This window comes from Ptychodera flava, chromosome 21 (genome assembly GCF_041260155.1).
Source record: "Ptychodera flava strain L36383 chromosome 21, AS_Pfla_20210202, whole genome shotgun sequence".
NCBI classification, from domain to species: Eukaryota; Metazoa; Hemichordata; class Enteropneusta; family Ptychoderidae; genus Ptychodera; species Ptychodera flava.
Window position 1 is genome coordinate 16,891,641 of NC_091948.1, and position 24,728 is coordinate 16,916,368.

At 38.5% G+C, this 24,728-nt stretch overlaps 1 protein-coding gene across 2 annotated transcripts in view; it reads left to right on the plus strand.

The window, feature by feature from the left end:
- The first annotated feature begins 3,870 nt into the window (after positions 1 to 3,870).
- LOC139121577 (ADAMTS-like protein 5) overlaps positions 3,871 to 24,728 on the plus strand; it is a 45,860-nt gene continuing 25,002 nt past the window's right edge. Inside the window, exons 1-3 of one of the 2 annotated variants that reach the window (XM_070686599.1) lie at positions 4,042 to 4,229; positions 15,606 to 15,876; positions 19,312 to 19,381. In XM_070686599.1, coding sequence (XP_070542700.1) covers positions 15,875 to 15,876; positions 19,312 to 19,381 — 72 coding nt within the window. In that variant the 5' untranslated portion in view covers positions 4,042 to 4,229; positions 15,606 to 15,874. Of the gene's footprint in view, positions 4,230 to 15,605; positions 15,877 to 19,311; positions 19,382 to 24,728 lie in introns of both variants that reach the window. The other variant, XM_070686598.1, reaches the window with a different exon arrangement.

Consider the following 24,728-nt stretch of genomic DNA (forward strand, 5'->3'; position numbering starts at 1 on the left):
AGAATGGTTTAAAGATTTATTGAAGAAAGTTTGAGAAAAAGTTTAAGTCTTTCATTAACGAGGCGCATATTACGTTAAGGTAGAATGTGGCTAGGGACAGATATCCGGACTAGCAAATGCTTACAATACCTTTTTTGATCTATCACAGGTGGGTGCTCACTCTTTGAGTAAATAAAATCTTATTTTTGCGAAAATGTTACCATAGAGTCAACACATGGATGGCGGCCATTTTGAATTTCAAATATCGGTATGTTGAAGGTAATTTGTTTCTCTGGTACCAACATTTGCATAGCGATCCCTAATTTTCATTCGTGGTTTTGACAGAGAATGACTGAAATTTAGCTGCCTTGAGGAAAGTTTTAGCAAAATTTTTAAATATCGAGGTGCGAACTACCCTAAGTCCACATTTTTTCTGAGTAAAAAATAGCATAACAGTTACTGTTGTCAGTTTTGTGCATTGAATCTCATTTTTTCTCAAATGAGGCTAGAATATACTGAAGTAGTATTTCATACTCTGTATTCATTTGCTTTTGTATCATTTTGTTTCTGCCTCCTCCTTTGCAGTTCTTTCCAGTGGCGAGATTAGTCGTTCTATTATCATCACAGATGTCTATCACTCTTATTGTTTTACCGTCCGAACATTTTTACAGGTGACTAGTATATTTCTTTCATGCTGTACGTTATCTTTGTACCAGAATATGAGCAATCGGTACTCCGCCTTTGAAGGACAGTTTTCAGATTTATTCAATCAAATTTGCTTTTTCATATTTGTGAAATAATCACTAAATTTGTGTGGTACTTTCTTCTTCATCTAATTATAAGGTTGTGTAGTCAGTGTGGATTTAATCATAGACCCTCGGAGACGGGTCTTTATGTTTGAGCTACAAACCGTATGTAGCACGGTTGCAGACGCATAGCGCCCTCAAGAAAGAGATTGAGAAATGAGAATGTGGATCTCAACATCGACAAGGTCTGAGAAACAAGTCAGGAAATTAATAGACTATAAGTCGTCTAATACCATAAAAGTGTACTTTATTATTAAACTAATGATAGACGTGGCTACTTACAGTAAAGCATAACACTAAGGTTAGACTCGCTCCACGTCTATGGGCATATAAATATCAAAACAGAATAGACTGAAGAAATGAGCTTCAGCAGGCTGTCCTATTAGTCGTGTTAGTGGTAGTCTGTTGCGTGTATCGTGCGATGAAAGCGTTGACTTGGCCAGCCAGTAACTGCTGCCGAGAAAAGATGGCCGGTCTACAGTAAGGTGGGAGACAGTACAATATCGGTGTGGAGTCCAGAGACGTTACATGTGGCGCTAAACTGCTGTATACGACAGTGTACTGACTGAACCGACGATATACGGACTGAAAGTAAACATGACTTAGGGTATACAGACTTACAGCATACCCACCAATAGTGTTCTTAGAGTGCACTGACTAAAAGTACACTGGATGAAAGTGTACCAACTGAAAGCGTGCTGATTAAATATGCGCTGATTCACTGTTCCGTGTGTTTCGATACATAGCGGCCGCCGCGTAGTATACATAGAAAAGTAGGTACTACTACCCTACTTTTCTATGCATACCACGCGGCGGCCGCTATGTATCGGAACTCACGGAACCGTGCACTGATTGCAAAGCTATCGACTGACCGATGTACACAGATTGCATACAACTCCTCTATCACCATAATGTCTTGAAATCACTGAAATCAATGCGTATAACGCATCTCTGTCTCGGACGGTCTTATTTGATTGGTAAGTACAGCAAGTTAGGGAGTCTGAAACAAAGGCTATTGTGCAGCTGATTGGCTGTTTGGAATAGAATTAATAATGACAATGATATTCAGCAAACCAACAAGTTTCCGAGACGCTGAATGTTTCCATACATCTGTACCAGCAATGGTGTCACGCTGGTGTGTATACATGTTACTGATATGCAAACGGTTGTAGTACTTAACAAACGACATCTAGTATCTCATATCAATTCGAAGAATGGTATTAAACTTTCTCAGCGGAAACGATGCAATTAATCTGGAAAGATGATGTGTGTCTTTTGAGAAGTCTGAGGTTCTGGACTCCACGAAGTCATTCGTGTCAAATCATGTCACTTCTTATACGACAGAATCTGCTCATCTCATCGCCACTCTGAATATTGCAAAGCTTCTATGATGGTCATCACTGTAGTCTTCATTGGAGGTTGTAAAAAGTAGTTTTTGGAACACGCAGCGTTTGATGACGTGGGGTGTTCAAATGATAATTAAACTGGCAACGCCTATTTGCATTCAATGGCATTTAGATCAGCCTTCGGCCACTTCAAACAGTGTTTTGACTGGTCACGTCCTGTTGTGGAAAGGCTAAAGTCTGTCCCACCGCTGGAAGGGCGTTCGGCGTAATACCTGGCTGACAGTTTATTTCCACACAATAATCAGTTGAAGGAGCTTATAACGCCCTAAATGGTACAGAACAGTTCGATAATATAGTACAATAGCATGCCAGTAAAATTTCTGTCACATAATAGATTACTTTAAGTTACAAACCCTACGAATTAGGGGGGATTACACTTGAAAAATTTGCCCCTCGAGTATTGATGAACAGAGATAAAACTAGATCAATGGTTTCAAGTACTAAACGTTTACATCTTTTGAAATACAGTTGGGTTTATCTCTTACGGTTTACAGTTCGGCCTAGCCAATTGAACACCCAACGCTCCCTGTCTTTTCTTAACTTCAAACGCTGTGCAAACAATCAACCGCTGAACAATTGAAGAAAGCTCGTTAATTTGTGAGCGCTTAATTTACATCGAGATTACGCCACCATTTGGACATCCTGTTACGTCGGGCGATTGAAACCAAAACATTGAACAGAGAACGGTGTAGTTAGGTTAGTATTTAGCTGAGGGAGGTCCCACAGCGCCCTTTTGTTACATCAATAGCTTTACAATCTCTAAGAACACAGCCTGTCTATCAAATCATATATCAAAAAAGATTCGAACAGATCATCCATATGTTCTCCAACCTTCTCGATAAGCTCCAACCTTCCCTGCTTCATCCACAGTCACCTGTTTTCTAAAATTCCGCTCTGCGCTTACGTGCTCCATAGACGTGTGTACATATACCTGACAAAGAAGAAGCATATGTACACACGTCAATGGGCAGCGTAGGCGCAGAGCGTAATTTTAGAAAACAGGCGACTGTGGTTCATCCTTCCATGCGCTGCCCGGTATCTTCAAGCACTCAGTATCCCTGGCGCATCCAACACTCTCCTCTTCCTCCTTCAATGCATATGACCCCCCGCAGATGAAAAATTTCACCTAAATATTTGTGTCGGCATTATTGCAGTGATTTGGATAATTTGCCCGCCCGACTTAATGAAAGGTCATTTAACAATTATTGATAATAAAACCGATGACGATGTTTGTAATGCGCGAAACTGAACGCATGTATGGTTTTCGACTTACAGGTTAAACACTGGAAGTTATTATAAAAGGGGATGTAAACAATTAGAATATGTGAGACACGAGGTTGACAGGTTCTGGAATAGTTTTTGGCCGCACCATATCCCTATGTGATCTATTGCGAACCTATGATTACAGCATGTAATGTAAAGCTTCCTTCGTACAACCTACAGATAGAAGTTCTCAAACTGTCATTTCTAGGGTCAACGACATCTATCAATCAGCTGCCTTTAATTATATGTTATGCTCACACTTGATTCATCGTCGGCAGGGTGTGAATTTTTAATTCGGGAACCGTATTTTACTCATGAATAGAACGGTACTGCTTTGAGCATAAAAGTAATTGGAAGAGAGATTGCGCAACGGTTGGTGGATCTCTGATTGCTGGGTAGAATCGGAACAAAAGCCCGTTCTGCGCTATAGAACTGCTGGCTATGCCTGCTTGACTGGGTTGCCTCCCCCGTCACGCCTTGTCACTAGCACTTGGCTCGACCTGATGAACGCTATTAGAATATCAAGGCTGCAGTGTCGCTCGTTTAGATCCATTATTTACACAGAGACCCAGTTGGTGACACCACACACAGCTGCAGTTGAACCCAGTGCACAAAGAAGTTGTAAGCCACAATCCTCGCCTCCGTCCTGTCTGCCGATTACGCCCAGCGGGACTTGAGAATGTCTCTTCTCTAGCAATTGCATTGACTGGCATATCGCATGGTCACCTCTCGCTGATCACTTACTTCTGCGAATCATGGTTTTGTGCAAATTCAGGTAAGAACTTTGAAACATAAACTTCCAATCACTGTACTGAGACACTGTTACTGTTCGCACACATTTTCTGTGAGAGAGTTCACTGATTTTCGCCACCATGCGAGAATAAACAGTAATACGCGGCAACAGCAGCTAAATTCTCTGCTAATGTACATCAGTAAAGTTTTGTGAAAAACAGTCTTCCTCTTGCCAATCTTAGTATTATGTAAGCAAGTCTCAGACAAAAACTGGTGTCAACTTTTCTGTTTCGCTGATTGTTCGTTGCATTGAAAGCCAGGGGCTGCATGAGCAGTGAAAGGGACATTACCGGTTCTAAATATTTGACCAAGTTCTTAAGTTCTTTTTACCGGTTCGATTCGACAAACATGGAGCCCAAACATCAGACAAGGACCCGTGTACTTGCTTATGTCGAAAACTAGTCAAGGCTTTTTGTGGTAGGAAGGGTTGAACCTAAACAAGATTTGATACTTCGCCATTCGTCAAGGAATTTGATTAATGGTGACTTGTGTTCATGGTTCAAGACGCAGAATGTGATATGCTACGCAAGTCTGTTTCCTGTCCTGTACTGGATGCTTTGTTGATCTGAAAGTGCTATTTAAATGATACTCATGGAGATGCAAAAGCAGTAGTCTGTTGGGGCATACACTTTTAAGTTACTTCTGCGAAGCCATCATTCGTCTTATGCTATAAATGCAGCTCTGAGTATTGTATGCGAGTTTTTGTAGTTTCATAATTGCAGGTCACCTTAAATTCGTCGTATTGTCGCGCGCGCTCTTATCTAGCGTAGTGTTAGGATAACAGTGCTCCGATAAGGATTTAAAGACAAAAATCAACAGAATCTCGGCAATGGAATTTGCGACTGGAAAGGGTTCGTATTTCTCTTGGTGCCTCGGGCGCCAATGTTTCGGAGTGTTGTACACCATAGCTGTAGTGTATCATACTCAAACGTATACAAATGTTTACTTTTCTGAGAAGAAAGGAAAACATTCGAAACATGTACGGTTTACAGTACACCTCTAATGGCTGTCTGCATTGTGAACAGAGAAATGCTTCAGACAACCAAATTCTCGAGCCGAAGCACTCATTTCGTTCGGCGCACAGGAGCAACTATGCAACAACCACCCATATACACCGGTTCGATCGAGCTCTACAGAAGTACTCCCAAGGACATCCTTCCAGCAAAAAGTGCAGCCTAAAAACATGCAGACAAATTAAGTGACACAGTTGTTTATCCAACTATAAATTCAGAAGTGTGCGTAACAGCTAATCACCTCTCGGTGCGACCTTCGACTTGTCGAACACTTACGAGTTGTAACCTTTATCAATAACTGAAATGATATCGTCCTCCTTGTGTGCAAGAGTGATTCAAGCGTAGGGCATTACATAACACCCCGATCACAGTAGCAGCACAAACAACAATGGCTGGCGAGTCAGAGAGAGAGAGAGAGAGCGAGAGAGAGCGAGAGAGAGAGAGAGAGAGAGAGAGAGAGAGACAGACAGACAGACAGACAGACAGACAGCATATGAACATGTGTATCCTATATGAATATACGGTAGCAAGGTTATACAATAATTTCAAAAAAATCAATGATAGTTCATATTCGAGTCTATATTATCTAATCATTACTAGATTTTGAAGAGCTGACTTTCAATTGTTAATACCTCGTACTTTTCACTCAAATATTTCAGCAAAAGATGTACGGGTAAAAATTATTTCGACAACGTTCAACAATACAGCAGGACTGAACAAAGCAGCCTCCACAAACGTTTCTGGTAAACTTGGAAGATGATTTCTCTGTTTTGGCCCTCCCTGGAGCTATAATTTTAATCAAGATCATTTGAAGTCCCTCCTGTCGACATCGCAATGTAAATGTAACCATTGTATTTACTGTGCGTTATGAAATGACCCGAGCTGTGTCAAAGGTCAACCTTTCACTGTTGTGGTGCTGTAATTCGGGGTTATAAATTGTTTTTATCAACGTTATTTTAAAGATAAATAAAACAACTAAAATATATTTTCGGCAAAGTCAGCTATATAAAGTACATGCTGATCAGCTGACTACAAGGACTTGGCCGAATCGCTGTGTGTGTGCTAATTTCATTGCTAGGTGAATCTTTCCTGCACAGAGGAGCGATTTTAAATTTCAAATTTGAGGCAAATTGACTCTCACCTATTCGTTATTATCAATTTTACGAAAGAGTAATCTGAAGCAGCTATGAGAAAAGTATAAGAAAGCGTTTAAGTTCGATTTGAAATGTAAAACATGCGATTTTTGGATACACTGAATATGTATAGCCAGCATTTTTACTTAAAATTTCATGTGCACCCGACTTCAATGAACTTGTCAACAATAGCATTGCCGGCTATACATGGGCTGGTTTTGTTGTCATTGTTTTATGGAATGTCTATTATTATGATAGTCTTTTGTCTCGCAAAAAATTCCACAAACACGGTGCATATTTGACACTCATTATGCTTCATGTCCTCCCCTCCACAGTCACAATAAATCTCAGGTACCCCTGACATAGAGTCTGATTTTTTCAAGTCCCACCCTTAATTCTCCATACCTATCCAAAGTAGTTTATGAACCTAAGTGTTCTCCATACATTACTGTTAGTGTTAGTATTGATGTAGTATGCACCTCGAAAGTGAAAGACTTAAACTTTTGCTCCAACTTTCCTAATGTAATCTTTCAACCATTCTTCTACCAAATCAAGAATAAAAATCAGGGGTCAGCATGCAAATTTTGGTATTAGAGAAACGAATTACTCAGTATTTAACGATATTTGATATCCATGACCACCTTCCCAGTGTTAACTCTATGGAAAAAAATAAACATTTAATTTTCGGAAAAAAAACTAGACATAAAAATTTTCTCACACCAAGAGCTTTAAAATGAGCCTGAGCCCCCACAAGTGTTAGATCAGGAAAGAACTGTAAAAGTTTGAAAGTCCGAATGTATGTCCCCATGGCGCATTCTACCTTAAGCTGATGATCATGTACGATGCATATCATATTGCAAAATAATGATTCCAGTGTAAAGTTTACTCGTCAAGTACTGTTGAAGAGAGCCACATGCATGTTCTATTTACATCGATGGAAACTATTAGGACGAAGTCCTCTCAGACTTGCCACGCGTCGGCATCCCGGTCGGCATCTGCTGACTTATTAACATCATAACAGAAAAATTAGAGTAGTCGCATTGATGGGGGGTATGCCAGTATCCCCCGCCTACCAAATTAAACCATTTTACCAAAATAAAACTTCTGAGGCAAAGTTACATACAAACATGCCAAACATTTAGAAGGCTAGTCTAAAGGCATCTCCAAGGCTGCAGTGTAGTGTCGCGCTCTGTCGTAGTCAGTAATGTTCCGAATGTTGGCAACCCACGCGTGGTTGCACATGAGGTTATGTTTGGTTATAAGTCAGACGTATTTAGAGCATTGAGAAGTTGGAGGTGTAGATCAGTTATATGTATGTCAGTTTGTATCCGTCTGAGTTTGTCTGTCTGTCGCTCAGTCGGTCGGTCGGTCGGTCCTCTGACGCCACGTCTCTGCTTTGATAATAAAAAAAGCTGACCAAACGGGTGTCGAATGTTTGTGATCGAATAAAAATGCGAGATACAGTTTCTATATTCTCCACCACCGAACACCAGGTTTCGCTGCCTATTGGGTCAGCCGGTTCGTTTGAACGACAACTTGGTCAGGTAGACCTACATGTATTACGTTACAATGTCACAGAGCCTTGGAGGTTTTGGTTTCAGCCATGTTATTGCATCCTCTCTTGGGAACATTTCCTTTACATAAACACAAAGCCTCGGTGCAGAAGATCGCTTGACTAAATATGCAGAATCATCATGTGTAGTGTCGCATGGGTGCGCATCGAAGTCAATCGAAACAATTTCTTTAAGGCGTTTATTTCACGAGCAACTGAACCAGCATTATATTTAATGATGAATAAGTAATCAATTAATTTTAACCCTTTGAGTGCTTTAAATATTCCCGCCAAATTTTTAGTGCAAAATTTCAACAATTTTTATATGAATGTTTTGTATTCTTTGACAATTTTCGAACAAATTGACACCACTGTTCATTTCCTACAGTTTTTGATCAAAAATTTGGAAAAAAAATCAGAAAAAAATTGGTAAATATGTTTTTTAAAAGGTGGCAAAAATTGACTTTGGCGCTCAAAGGGTTCATCATAATGCCACACTGCTCAGATTACAGATCAAAAACAGAGATAACCTCTAATTATGGAATTTTTATGTCATCATTATTGGTTGTTCAGCCATTATTATATCGTTATTTGGTCATTATTTTTCCCATATTTTGTTAATTTGGTCGGTGTATTCAATTATTATTTGGTTAATTAGTCGATAGTATATCATTGTTCAGGATTTATGTCATTATTTGAAACATGTTATCATTATTATGTCATTATTTGGACATGTCATTTATTTTGTCGTTATTGTGTCATTGTTCTGTTCTTATTTAGTTACTTGTTTCAGCTCATCTGATCATTTTGTGTAACAGTTTCTTGGTATGGGTTAATTCGGCTAAATAAGTAGGTCAGCACATAATCACATAATAATGCATAAATAACCGTATAATAAAGACAAAAGAACGAATGACCACATAAAAACACAATAACCAAAAATAAATGAATAAAGACGACAAAAGAACGACCAAATAATGGTACAATTATGATGACATAAAGTTCAAGTAATTACACAAATGTCTGAAAATGAGATAATATTGATTGAATAAGTAGGTAATAAATACTGAGATAATGAAGAACAAAAAGCCAAATATTAGCAAAATAATTAGAAACTAGCGACATTGTGATGACCGAATAACCAAAAAGTGGCCTAATTATGAAAGCATGAAAGTAAGATATAAAGTCATCCATACTGAATAATGAGATGATACCGACTGAATAATGAAATAATGACTGAATCATGTCACAGTGATGACCGAAATTACCAAATAACGTCATAAAAACGGCCCAATTGAATCAAATAAAGGAATATAACAATGGCGGCATAAGTTTCAAATAAAGACATCAAGCTAATTTTTGGCGGTGTTCTTAATCCATACTCACGAACAAACAGCAATGGCAATACTCTTGATAAATTACACCTGAGCCACACAAGATACTAGAAAAGTGTCCAAGCCTTAAAAGTGCAGTAACTAAATAAAATCTTTATCGGCTAGATTCCAGTAAAAAGCAAGCTTTCTTATCATTCACTCAAGAGTGTGTTCAAGTAAAACCGTATTTGGCCTTCTTTAACGAAACGCTTTGTGTACGATTGTCGATGTTTTTGATAAAAATTAATTCTAGCCAGGACCTAAATTCAGTTGTCAAGAATAACATTGGCCATTGCACACACAGTCTGTGTTGAGTAGTTGAACACGAGGCATTTGAGGGAGCAGAACAACAAACTGTATTTTGCAAATGGAACAAAAATACTTGAAAATACATCAGAAGTTAGCACTACTACCAGTACCAGGACAGATCAAAAGCAAAGAAGCGTAATTCCGGCGTCTTGCGTCTCCTTGAAATTTAAACTGACCGATGCAGTGTTTTGTTACGGACTTTTTGTCATACAAATAACTGGGAACTGTTTGTTATTTACCACACCGAATAATAACTTCTTGCCGGCTTTGTTTCTGTTTGCATTCATAAAGGGTGGCATTATGCTGTAAAGTGGTTGGATGACATTCGTAAAGTGTCACGATTTTTAAAAGGCTAGAAGACGTCAATCAGGACAGGAATTCTATTTAATTGAACAGAAAGTAGTTTATTTGACGCCATAAAATATTGTAAACGAAAATGTAAACAGGGTTATGGAAGGATTGTGTCTTTACACGTTAATAAGACAAGCTAAGCCTCATCAAGTTAGCTAATATGTGTGTCTTTTGGTTGTGCAAGAAACGACTTTGTTTTCACATGCCGTCGTTCGTTGTCAGCGAATTCAACGCCATCGGCTATCGTCCTATCTCTTCCATTGTGTATGATTGTAAAGCGTTTTGGGCACCAGCATTTTAGCGTAAGGGATTTAATTAAGAGAAGGGGGACCCCATGTAGGTCAAACAAAGAATTTATTCTGTAAAGAAATTTCACACTTGGAGCCCTACACTATGACAGACTGTTTTGATTTCACTTACTGATCACATGCATGAAGGACTAGGCGATTATCAATCTTTTCCAGGTTTTTCCATATTTCTCAATAAAGAAATCTATTACAGTTATAGTATGTTTCTCCCATAAGATGTGCTAAACGTCATCGTAATTCAAACTTTCGCGGAATACTTGCATGTTACAAAAGGTGTGAAATGTTTTTTTGTACTATTTGGCAAGATTCACAGGATTGGCTGCAGAGCACGACATATGTAAGATAAACAGGAAAGCGCATGAAAATACGCATGAAAGGTTTTTTTTGTTTAGGTGAACCAATTCACAATCCTTTCCAAACCAGAGTACGAGGGTACCAATAATTTGACCATATGAACCCCGCTGTCGTAAACCACCGGCCTCTTTACGGCAACAGCTATTCGAGTAATTGTGAAGATTATTGCGTAGGTTCGTGGAGCAGAACAAGCTCCGGCTAGCGAGAAGGATGAACCCTGGCTGAGACGATAACTTGCTCACGAAATAGCCGCTACACCCCGAAGCGTCATTGTAGTGACAACATCGTTAAGTGAGAATCACAAAGGATAGCATTTTACCCTGGGCATGCTATTGTTTCCAATGTTTACTTCAAACTCTTACTTTCTCCGGGCATTTGTCGTCCCTTTCAAGTTTTGATCACAAAGGCAAATCTGTTTACTGAATAATCCTTTGGGAATCCTTACTACTCGTGAAATTTAGAGCGTCGAAAACATAGGCGACCGAATTGTGAGAAACCTTTGCAACGAACTCCAAAACAACAAGTAACAGAGTAGGAAACACGGAAGACTAATTATATTCAATTAAAGCTTTCGCATTGGAAATTTGCCTGAGTCGTGATAAGTATGTTCTTGACCCTAGATGCTGCACGCAACAGAAGCTACGAGAAAACTTCTTTCTGGTTATTTTTAAATTTGGTAAGTCAAGACATAGACACCAGTCTAGGGTCTACGGTCAAGATAAACAACTAGTTTGAAAAGTGGTGCAGTACTTATGAGTGGGAGTTAGCATTGGTATTTTTGGAAGTTTGTCAGAAAACACTTTAATTTCTCAACAAAAGGACTTAACAACAATCAGTGGCATCAAATACGACCCATTTGGTCGATTAATGAGCTTCCGTAATGAACTTACTCGTTTAATGGGCAATGGTATAACCCAGGCAATATGCAAAGGTATTTTGTACTGAAACTCGGACTAAGTCTGCACAGGCTTTAAATAAATAAATAAATAAATAAATAAATAAATAAATTTTCTACCAGCTGATGTGAAGAAAAATGTCACGCGCATTCTATGCGTCCTTTAAGACAATATTGATTCAGGTTTGGTCACGTAACACACAACTCTGCGAAGTGTATAAAGTGAATTGATGCCTTTGACGTCGACCGCAAGGTCAAATCAGTGAGAGGGCAGACGGAACAATTCGAATAGTAGTCAGGTGTAAATTTACGAACAGATTTAAGGACATGTCTGCAGGGGTTGGGGGATAGGTATATATTGGACCATGTTGGTTGTAGACTGTCGTTGACATGGATCGATAGGCGTCGGATAAGTAGGCGGACACCGGGGCAGGAAGCATGTATTAACGGGACTGGCTTCCATAAAATGTGAGTGTGGTTCTGGGTCGAGTTCAGAGAATGTTTTGTGTGTTGTGGGCCCGGAAAGTGTTATCAAAGAACAGACTCAACAAACTTGAACCGTGGCATAATTTTATTGTTCTGTGATAAATATTACACTGACCATACGTCCAATAGGAGAAACAAGTCACTGTCGTCAATCAGGGAAACACATTTTGTCTGTGTGTAGGATTGATTGCGGGGACAACGTTTAGCCTATGTCTCAACGTAAGTTTCTATATTGACATAGTATAATACACTCCCGGTCAAAGGTCAAGATGATGTTCGACACGAACACCAGTGTCAGGCATTTAAACTTCTTTTCCTCGTCTTAAACAGGTAGATATTTTACATTGATGTTAGAAATTGTGCCATATGTCATATACCTGTGACTGAAGAAGACATTTGTACACATTTTATCCGATTACTTTGATGATTTAAGTGTATTGTAGCCTTGCGACCATGAAACTGCAGTGAAGCTATCGTAGTACAAGTAGATGATCAATATACTGTACTATTCTGACTATCGCTGGATTTGAGCAGAGAGAAAAAGCGCTAGCTCTATGAATAATGTACAAGTGCGATGGAATTGTCCAGCCATTAACATCTTAATGTGGCCAGTTTGTCTCTGCAGTGAATGTTACAACATTTTTTTTTCGATTCAGGTAGGAGTGACGTAAGTAGACACTGTACGTATACAATAGTGAACATTTGACAAAGTGAGACTTATCCAGGAGCCGTACATGGCATTCAAATGCATATATTTCGTGCCCCCTACCATGCTGGAGTCGTTGATCTTGCTGGGCAAACCAATTTTTTCGTATGATGTTGGAACAAACTTACTGTACCCGCAGAGGTTCGCTATGCAGAAAGGTCTCAATATGCTCAATTGTACATGATGAGGTCAAATTCGGGTCATGGCCAGATGTTTCTCGGAGTTATCAATTTGTTACATGGTAAATATCATCTTTGCTTGCCAAGGTCTCTTGTCCGGGCAGCTGGATGCTCCCCGAAATCAGAAGTAACGGACCCGTACGAGCGGACGATGGGTAAATACGAGTTAGTTGAAAGTTCACAATCATATCATGCGTACCGCTAGGCAATGGTTGTAAGTTCGCACGATGAAGTATTCCGTTATTTACTGGTAATCCAAATGTTTAGTAATCCGTGTATATTGAAGCATTATTCCACGAAACCTTCTCACCTTACAAAATCTCCCTAAAATCGTAATAATGCAGGTCGACAGGTGATTAATGTGAGACAACCAAACATATACATATAGCCCTCGAAGTTAGAGTTGATTTTGACATCATCAGTCATGAATACATTATCAATAATAGCAAGCCGTCTATATGAAGCAGGACGTAGAATTTGTTATTTTATTCGTCTCCACATCAAATTATTTCAGCTAAGTAATTACGCCTTAGCCAAATATTCTGTATTGCTGTGATTATTGTCAACACAAAATGAGTACTAAGGTTACGACATCTTCATCGCTTTTCTCACTCTGCGCCTTCTTATCGTTCTCCTGGTTATCTCACTGTAGTTTGCTTGTCTTTTACATATCTTTCAATGTTCATGCTGTTTGGCCCGAAAGAGTTTTGTATAACGGTGAGTTTGCGAGCTTAGGCTGATCACAGTTCCTGCATGAGGGCTGTAGGCTGATCATCGACAGAAGGGGGGGGGGGGAGAGGGCTGATAAATATACATGCTCTAAGTCCGCAATATTTGTTTCGAAGCGCAATGGTCAAGGTGTTTGAATTACGATTGAAGCCAAGTCGATCACAAACACTGTCAATGACGTCATTGTATTGCGTCACATACGCCCTGCTCTGTTCCTGTTGTGTCTAAACAGAAGACTGAAAAATACTCGAGTTTTTTAGCTACTATAGACTATAGTCTATAGAAGCTATTGGGATTGGTATCCGTCCGGCGTCCGTCGTCAGTCTGTATGTATGTATGTATGTATGTATGTATGTATGTATGTATGTATGTATGTCCGTTTGTGAGGCGTCCGTCCACTCAAATATCTTGAGAACCGCGGCACTTACTGATTTGATATTTCTTGTGTAGATGAAAATTATGATTTTGAGAAACTATTTTTTTAATTTTTTGATATTGTTGAAAATAGGCAAATTAATGCAAAAAAAGGTGTTTTTGGTAAAAAATCTTCTTCTTCATAACCGCTGGCCAGACAGCTATGTTATTTGGTATACAGGTCCCTAGGGATAACTAAACTTAGATTTGTTCAAATTGTGATGAAATATGCAAATCTGTATTTTTAAGGAATTTTTTTGTCATTTTTGGTCAAAATTTGACTTACATTGTATGGAATTCTTTTACTGTATAAACCCTATCAATTCACCCAGAAAAAAATAATTAAAATGATTTTAAATAATTGAATCAATTAGGAAATCATCAAAGCCAAAATAATTTTAGTGTGGAATTATCAGAAAGTTCAACTTTTTTTGACAGTTCATAGTGAAATGCTTACCATCTTGGAGGATTAAAACATGTAAAGGCAACTTTTCTGAATCCCAACTTTGATATATTCTGAACCACCATTTATGTTATCTAAAAGAAATTGCTCATAATACATGTAGTTTGTCATGATAGGGTGGTCAAATAAATAGGGATAGAGAAAGTTCTAATTTCCATTTATGGTTGACTTGGTAAGGATAAAATAACATTACTGTTTTAGGGAAAAAAATAGAGTGGTCAATTGAAAGAGTGGTCAAAGTGATGGGGTTTTTATGGTAAAGCTGGGCTGTAAGATTCCTCATGTGCTATTTATAGCATTTATGCAATCTGTGTAAACAGTGCAATGAAAGTGTAACATGATTCCTTATAATGCTTTTGATGACCTTGAACTTCTTAAGTTTCAAATATTTGTCTCTTCAGTGTGCTTTCTCTGAGTACGTACAGTCTCAACTTTATATTCAACAGAACTTACTTACAATATTAATTTGAAAGTTAAAATGTGCTTGGTTAATAGGATGAAAATACTGATATTAAAAGATAACCAGCTCAAGATTCTTTATAACCTGACAGATATGCTGTTTTTTTATGACGTAAATCTTGATTTTAGCAAGTCTTGTTTAGTTAAATTAGAATGTAATTAACTCTCGTTTATTTGCTATTATAGACTAATGTAGTCTGATGAAATATGCAAATCTGTATTTTTACGGAATTTTTTTCCATTTTTGGTCAGGCCATCCTGAAATGAGCTATCAAAGATATCCAACCGCTTCTTCATCAATACATGTGTCACAAAAGGTTATTCTCTACATAACACAGCAGAGCTCTGTCAACTGTTGAGTCGCTTGTTTTTTCAAAACCACTGGTCAGACAGCTTTAATATTTGGTTTACAAGTCTCTAGGATGACCTTAGTGAGATGATTTCATACAGTCAGGAAATACTTAATTTTGTATCCATGTCTATAGTAGCTTCAGGGACTTTGGCCCTATGTTTTATTATTAAATACAATTATTTTCTGATTTTTTAAAATGCTTACCTCATCTACTCGGCCACAAGCAACGTTATTTATCACTAACAATGCTTATGAGTTTTATTTTTTTCCCCTTTAATATCAGCGTCTACATCTCCAACTACGTTTTTAGCATTTTTCTCGGTTTCAAAGTGTGAACAGGGTCCTTATCCCGGAAACAACGTGAATTGGCGTGCGTTCATACCAAGCACTTGGAATTTGCACCAATGATTGACAACATGATAAAATCGAAAGAGGGACACAGTACATAACCCTATACGCACTGGGCAGCTTGCTTGGGAATCACGGCGTCATGGGAGGTCTCACTAGTGTCTCTTGTCAATGTACTGAAAAACACAAGAAACGACATATTACATGTAAGTTTGAAGGCGATAAGTTGACTTTTTCCAGGATTTATAATCATGACAGTAAACTTGATTGAAGTGAAACCGGATATACTTATAAATGTGTCGTGCTCGCTCTTCCTATATGTGATAATCGAGATTATATGCGCTGAACACCATCGCCCCCCACCCATACTCCCCTCCCGTTGTCTCAAAAAGTTAACCAAGATGGGCATCCACCATTTTGTTATTAGTTAAATTTCACGACGACATATTCTTGTATTTTCACCAGAGTGATCGGAAACTCCTTCGGTAACAGTTGATCAGACCGACTGAGATCTGTCGATGTATTTCTTGAAACTCACTCTGAATTGCAAAACGTACATTTCATCTCTCTCAAAGCAAAAGATGAACCTCGAACTACATAAAAACCGCCGACTATGCAAGGATGTAAAGATGTACAAGTTTCATGAACCTGACCCATTAATTCCTGCTCCGCTTCGCATTGTTTACGAGTTCATATCCAGGTTAAACTGAAAGTAGGTATAACTGACATCACGTCCTTCTGGAGTCTAGTTGAGTAATACCAGTTTTTAAGTGTCCTCGTCTTGATTTCCAAGTTCCCACGATTCTTTCTTACCCAATCAAGCAGTACTTGGGTAAATGAAGACGATAAAATCGTCACTTCTCTGAGGCTACCCTGTAGGCAAAAATTCGTTTAGTTCCGATGTTTGCATATTATTTTAGTTGTTCGTATCATTTTGTAATTGATATTTATTTTAGACTGAAAGATCCGTCGCTCGTCGCTCCCTTCGCTCCCCTCCTTAAGAGGGGGAGCGCAAAGAGCGCCCTCGAGCGACGGATCATCAAGACTATATTCATCTATGTGCCGTGTAAATGTGGTACCATGTACAGTCAGCGTTCAATAATTTTGAAGGGGTGGGCCGGCAAATTCTCTTCGTATCAACGTAAAAATCAGTAAACCCTTATCCACTGAAAAATGTGATGGCTCCTCTTGGGACATGATAAACATATAATGACCCTCCAGCCACGAACCATTGCTAAAGCAAATTTTAAGCTTAATTTTCGTTACATTTCGATATTGCTATATTTTAGAGCCACAGTAACGGTTGTTTTTTTTTAACCCGGCAGTACGCTATATGAAAGGCAGGTTTTTTTGTTTTACTGCCTACATCATTTTTAAATACATGGTATTTAGCTCGTCAATTCAGTGTGTTACGTATATCATTATTGTCAACAATTGAAACCCCGGACCTCAATTTGATTACCAACACGTACGATGCAGCACACAACACGTGTGAAGCAAGAAAACCTGAAAAACCATTGTCCAAAGTTACTGTATGGGCCTTTAATTACACTTATTTTGCAATGAGCAGTGCATGGTTCGGCGTCACAGCCTGTCTATGTTACAATCTGTTCAAATCTTGAATCAAGTTAAATTGTCAATGACTACAGTGCCACTACTGGTACCTATACACTTTATATTGACGAAAAATCAGTAGGAAAGAATTTTTGCGAGTCTGGTATGCAGTGTACTTGGTCTTGAAAGCTTCAAAAAGTTCTTAAGGCAATTGTACCGATGCAAATGTCATCGATAACAGGCCTTTCTACTTCACCTGAGTGAAGTATATCTCAGGCTCTGATATATCACCATCATTGTCTGGTAAAGTTTCCAAATAATTTGAATATTTCTTTCTGTTTACTGCTTTGTTCCCTTCTGAGTACACATGTAATTGTTTTGAAAATCTCCTCGTATGAATTCCTGTTTTTTCAATAAAATTTAACCATACTGCATTCTGCACAGATTTATCACTGGATATGAGCAGATTGAAGGTAGTTCACACCTCGAAACTTTTGCTCAAACTTTCCTCTCGATAGAACTTTCAACCATTCTCTTTCAAAATCAAGAATAAAAATGTGGGGTCAAAGTGCAAATTTTGGCAATTAAAGAAAGTTTTTTTACAGGCTTGGCAATTTGGAAAATCATTTGTATGAAAAAAAAAGCATGACCACCCTTGCAGTTTTCAAATTTAAGAAGACCCCCCCCCCCCCGATTTTCTCGCGTCCCCAGGCCACAAAAACTGAACCCTTCCTTCGCGAAGGTTTGATCGGAAATGCCGAAATATCTCCTGTTCATGTCAATGTCAGGCGCATTTTAATTGTATTGAATTTTGTGCAAAGGTTAGCTATCGGATGTCCGAAATACATATACATCCTTCACCCGTTTTCCTTCATAATAGCATCTTTGTTTTAGTTACCCTGGTTTCAGCACACTTGCCTCACGATGTTCCTAGATGATGTGAACTGTACCTAAATCCCCCCCGCCGACAGATGTGTTGTAACCGAATTAAAATTCCGCCAAGCCTAAAGTAACACAAGCCAGAACCCACATTAGCGACTATGATATATGGAAGATTTGACCATTAAACCTAACACCACACGAAGGTGATTGTTCTTTAATCACTGTTCAGGGATCGTTCTTGTACAATATAAAGGCTCTAAAATTACCGTTACATCCAGCTCATCAAGTTTCAATGTGCGCCAATGCTTAACTGGTATCGTTTACCATGACGAGAGGAACCATTCTCGCGATCCCGCGCTTTTTTTTCTGCCATTGAAAGGCCTTCGGTTAAGGACGATGAGGGAAAGGGGTTTTAGCAAGCCAAAGTAGTCTCGGCTTTTTGAAAACGCTGCAGTATAAACGACGGATATGTGGCTTTGGTTGCCCGCATAACCACGGAAAGCCAATGGAACAATGCCGATGTTTAAAAGAAGACAAGCTCTAAGTTAAAATTCCACTTTTAGCGAGTTTCTACATATACACGATCCCAGAACCTTTGGTCCGCTCTTGCAATCCGGCGCGTGTCAGAAATGTACTAATGAGACCGCGGCCGTACTTTTTGTCAACAAGACGGGAAAACTTTGTGAGATCCCATCCAAATAGCAACCATAGGGTCACAACCCCATTGGGAGATACAACTGTGTCACGCGTGTCGGAACTCTGCTCGCTCTCGCTAAATTAATTGAAAATTCAATATTATTTGAACCAGGAGTTTTTTTGGCTTGGAGGTTTTAAGGTCATGTACTGTGAAATATCAATGTTGAGTAGATGTACCACCAGCACGCCCTCGAAACGTCAAAGAGATTTATTACCCAATAATTGTTTACAGCTGCCCACGGATTGCCTTTTAAAACTATGGGGGCACACTGTCCGGGGAGTTCACAGCCGCGGTCAAATGACCCCGTTAGGGTTAGATTTCTTTTAAATGATATCGACTGCAAATGCCGCCTAGATACATGGCGTCATCAACCATCCACTCTCCTCCAACTACATGTAGTTCTAGTCAACAGTTGGCGTAAGTTCGCTTGAGACGCTAGACTGTGTGACTAGACATAGATTTCGCCTCATTCCGTGTGATTCATTTTCGTCATGTCTATCCTTCGCAGGTCGGCGTTGAAGAGTTTCTTGGTAACCTGCTTGGTTTTAGATGTCGTTGCCTCATTACATGGCGTTCAGGTAAGTCGCGTATTATTTGCTCACACAACCATCTAGAAAAAAACTGACATATAAGCGATAATGTATTAATAATGGTGTTTTGATTGAAGACATTTCGTAGGAAAAATGATGTAAAATGAATCAAGGTGAAGATAATAGTGATTTAAAAGTCACAAAATGCCTCTAAATTGTGTCAACATTGCTTAACATTTCGTTAGAAGTCTGAAGTGGTTTGCTGTAATATTTTATTTATGGTGGCCGTAGTGTCAACACGCGTGGCCTGGCAACCGAGGTATCTTGTCGACATGAGCACGAAATTAGTAGTCTGCTACAAACTTCTTGCTTGCAGTTCTAAGAATGTTCTGACATACATGTGATTGTCTGAGTCACCGCAAAGTAACTGTACTTATTAAATGATGAATCAGTTTTGCCATTTTAATCACACCTCCTGTAGATGTCATCAACTTGCCAACAACCTCGTCCGCTTGTGTCGTGGCATGCTTGAACTTTGACAGGTTGGGTACACCCAAACGATAGGCTAATTACCACTTGACGTCATCGCCACAGATACGTCATCACATCCTCACAATATACAGGGCGCACTACTGGCCTAACACCTAATTCAGCAGGTAGTGTTTGCCCATCTTCCCGCAAAAGTACTGTTTTGTTATTTTTTAAATTTTGCTTATTCGGGCTTTCACTTTTTTCCCATTTTGGAGGTCCGTTATTTTATCAGTGTCTAACTGAAGGGGTGTTCAGTCTGGGTCAACCGGCAAACGTTTTGCTCCTCCGTCAAAATTAGTAAACCTCTAACCCCCAAAAAGTCGATGACTCCTAAAAGTTCATGACCTCCATGCAAATTCTTATGAGTTGATATTTCAATCTTTTTTGTTCTTTGTGGCAAAGTTTCAGTAGCTGTAACTTTTGACAATTACTTCAAAAGTGTTATTGCCATGTATCAACCACAGTTTCTTTGTCTGCTTCTACAACATTCTAAAACACCCAGTTTGATGACAGTGAATTCAAGTCGAACCCTAAATTTAGTATCGACACTATTAATGATGTAGGACACACATTCAGTCAATAATAACGAGCTGATTTCGTGGAGTTTCATACAACCATGTATTGCGATCTGGTTGACCCTTTGAGCGCCAAAGTCAATTTTTGTCACACTTATAAGATATACCTAAGTCAATTTTGTCAGATTTTTGCCAAAATTTTAATGAAAAACTGTGGCCAATGAAATGTTGTGTTAGTTGGTCCAAAATGATCAGAAAAATTACAGAAAAGTTCATAAAAATTTGTAAAATGTTGCACTAAAATTTTGGTGGCAAAAAATCGTCAACGATAACAATGGCCACCACTACCGTGCTTAAGGACACAATATTGCAACTATGTCCAGGCAATTAAGCTTTCTTTCAGTGAGGAGTACATAGCCTTCACCACAGTGATACCAGCTGACACGAAAAATATTAATGATTATTGATTTAAGGGAGTTACAATACAAGAACATAAACTTTATATGTTCCCAAAAACCACATTCCAACATTTTAATACTTATTGGCAATGAAAAACAAAAAAGATAAGTTTTGTGAATGTCTTTCTTGAATATCAACAGGAAATCAATTAGCTAGCCATATAACTTCACAAAATAAATTTCTAAACAGGTCTTTCTTTAACATTTAGCTTGCACCGCCTCGGGAACCTTTCATTTTCACTCTGCTGGTAAAAGCTATGGCGAGACAGTCATTTCAAGACCTGCCAAGACAATAGGTTAACAAGACAGAAACTTCATGTACTTGTATCTAAACTATAGTATACTGGTTTATTAATAGAATGAAAATATGCGGAGAATCACATTCACTGCCTGAATATTTTAGTACACTGACACAAGGCTTTTTGACAGGATAAACTCAAGTCACCATTTCTGAGCTGTGTGGAAAAAACACGATCCTCCTTCTTTGCAGTTTTTCAATTTCAGATGATCCCAAGATTTAGCCGGCCCATCAACTGACAGCAAAATCTAAACGCTACCTGATAGCATGTAACAAAGCGACGGCATGTGAAAATCCCGAGTCTTGTTCTGTTTAGCGAGTTGATTGGCCTCAAATTCTGGGTCAATGGGTGTATATCCTTTAGCTTAATATCCAAATCATCATCATCATCATCAGCAGCAATATTACTTGCTGATAATAATTGTGTCCTACTTTCGTTCCTCCACCTACGTTATCGTGAATGAATGAAGTCAGCATGTGATATTTGGCGACATCCGCTGTACGTAGAATACAATAAAAGGGAAGGCAAGCATGTAATATCAATTCGTTTTGGCTAGATCAACCCTCTACGACGCACTGGATAATAAAATGCCGATGAGAAAATGATATTCTGTCTGCAATTTCATTCTTGGTTCTTTCAGTTGTAAAATTTTAGATGTGAGTTGGAAATTTAACAACATAGAATGTGACCGCCATCCACCCAATAGAAGTGTTAGGACTTCCCAGAACTTCTGAGCTACTCAAGAGAAATCGAAATTTGACAGGGGGTCGATCATCTGTCATGGAAAGTTTTTTGGGAGGGAGATCGGTTCGAACGGATCCACTTGAATTCTGCGTTGTCAGAGCGAGGCGAAGGACGGAACACAGACAGGGCTATAGAGTGCAAATTGACACTGAAACCAGAATAATTAATCGTTTTAAGGTGGTATGCACCCCTAAAGTGAAAGACTTAAAGGTATACAGTCACCTGTAGTCTAAATATGCCCATATATGGTCAAAGGGGCGTTCCTTGGTATTCAAAATACCCATGTAAGGGGGCTGTTTTTAAAAAAGCGGCCACCCACTTAAAATCTGTGATTGGTTAGATTTTCTCTTTCCATGGTAACTGTGACAAAATTGGAACAGGTGACAGTATACCTTTAAATTTTCGCTCAAACTTTCCTTAATAAAACTTTCAACCATTCTCTTACCAAATCAGGAATAACAATAAGAGGTCACCGTTCATATTATAGTAATAGAGAAACAAGTTACCTGACATTCACCGATATTTGAAATTCGAAATGGCCGCCATCCCTTTGTTCACTCTACTGGGAAAAATAGCATTTTTGATTCTCGAAAATCTAAGACGGGGAAATTTCTTTACTCCAAGAACTTTAAAGGCCCAATAGCTGTATCTTTTAGCATTATTTTTGTGATTTTACTTCCAAACTGAAACAAGTTCGTTGGAATGTACTCATTGAGGGGTGTTTATAAAAGTATAATAAACTGTCCATTGGGACTGCATGTGCAATTTTGAGCAAGATAAATAATAAACGTTTGCCCAAACATAAAATGGCGCCCTCATGCAAATAAAGTAAAAACACTGTATGTCGTGCATATTTGAATTGGAATCTCCACAGAAACAACAGAGTAGTCCAATATAATGCATAGTGCAGAATGTTTTCTACTGGGACATCATATGCTTTGTTTTCTTTGTGATAAGCTTATTACCAGTCTTTAAAAATGGCGGGGAAATCAAAATAACGGTTAAAATTTAAATTTACTTGTCCAATTTTTCTGTAGTAAAAGACTATGTCGTTTAAATTTGTAGAATTTAAAGGAAGCCAGAGAAAATAGAAATCCTTTTTCAGGTCAACATATTTCAAAAGTTACAGATATACTGGGGCTTTAAAATGAACCGCCCCCCCCCCAAGTGGTAGATCAGAAAAGTATTGTAAGAATTTGAGGGTCCAAAGACATGTCCCTGAGGCACACTCTACTTTAATGCTAAGAACTCACATAGGAGGCAGGGAAAGCCTGGAGAGGAACAGTGCCTAAATGGAGGCTGGGAATTCCCAGCAAGATGTGGGAATCTCTTGTCACCAGTTCTACTCTAAGACAGCTATGATGACTAATAAATTGACATTGCAAGATCACAGTTATAAGACAAAGACAGAATGAGTAAAGCATAGAAGAAAGTGTATAGATAAATACACAAAGACGGTAGATTGCATACCATTGCGTTCAACCATAGTCAGTTGAGCGGAAGATTGTCTTTGGCTAAACAGATGAGAATATCAAACACAGACACAAGCAGACAAACTGTAGTGTACCACTGATGGTAACACGAAATTAAAAGATGGATAACAAACGCAAATAAGACAAGAGTGCAAGGACTAGGAGAGAAAAATGCAAACAGGGAAAAGATGTGTTAAAAGCGGTGACTTGTTGGAAGGAGAGCTGTTTATTTTAGATCTTTGTTAGTACTTATATGGGCAAGTATGCAGGGTGTTTTTGAAACGTCCAAGGCGCGATAGTGCGCTGGACGGATCGGTGATGTCTCTTACAGACACGGTTGTAAACAGGAAATAGTTCAAACTCCAGTGAAAGAATTTAGTGTCAGTGTGTGCCAGACATTTACAGACAGAACAATAGTGGGCAAATTAATTAAAATTTCAAAATTTAATGGCCATTATTAATTGTGTTTTCACTAATTGTGTCTTCAATCATGATCTGAACATCTGTTTAGTTGTTGCGGACGTACATTTAACGGAATTATGGACAAAATGGACAAAGACAATGAAAATTCGTTGAAATACTTCAGTTTCCTGTTAGTGGAATGTAGAATTGAAGAGTTTCCTGTTCTCTGCCCTACCATCTGAAGGATCTTGAATTGAAAATTTATTCGTACTTCATTTAGATCAAAGTTCTTTGCAAAGTCAAACACCTTTCCTAGATAAAACACGGTGAGTAATATCCTTCTAACAGAGACGAACAGTGCTTCTTTTAAATACCATGATCTCATGGATGTTTGACTAGTTTTGCTTAATGGGACTCATCTTGGAAAATATTCTTGAATGTCTCAGTTCAACATACTGCAAGAGATACTTAAGGTACGAAATCTGGCGTTGCATTTGTTTAAGTTGAAAGATTTCCTAGTATAGATGATAACAACAACAATAGCAGCAGCAACAACTACAACGACGATGACGACGACAATGATGATGATGATAATAATTATGATTTTTATTATTTTTGTAATTACAATTATAATTAAAATGACTCGGTGTTGATTCTATGGTCATATATAGACAAAATCTAAGTTTTCTCCCATTACGAAACAGTTAAAAAATCAAATCAGCAGCATTGATGGCAAAGCGTAAGCAAAGAGAAACATTCTCTTAGATAATTATCAAACTGAAAGGGTAGTTGACATTGAGCATTTAGTTTAATAACCTGAAGTGGTGTAACATATCGAGTTGCGTTTATTAGAATTCCGTATGTTGTTTTCTGTCAAGCAATGGAATTTGACCCTTAAAAACAAAATCAAACGAGGTCAAATGTAAGTGCATGCAAGACTGGTTCTAACATACAATACAGAGTATGCCTACAAT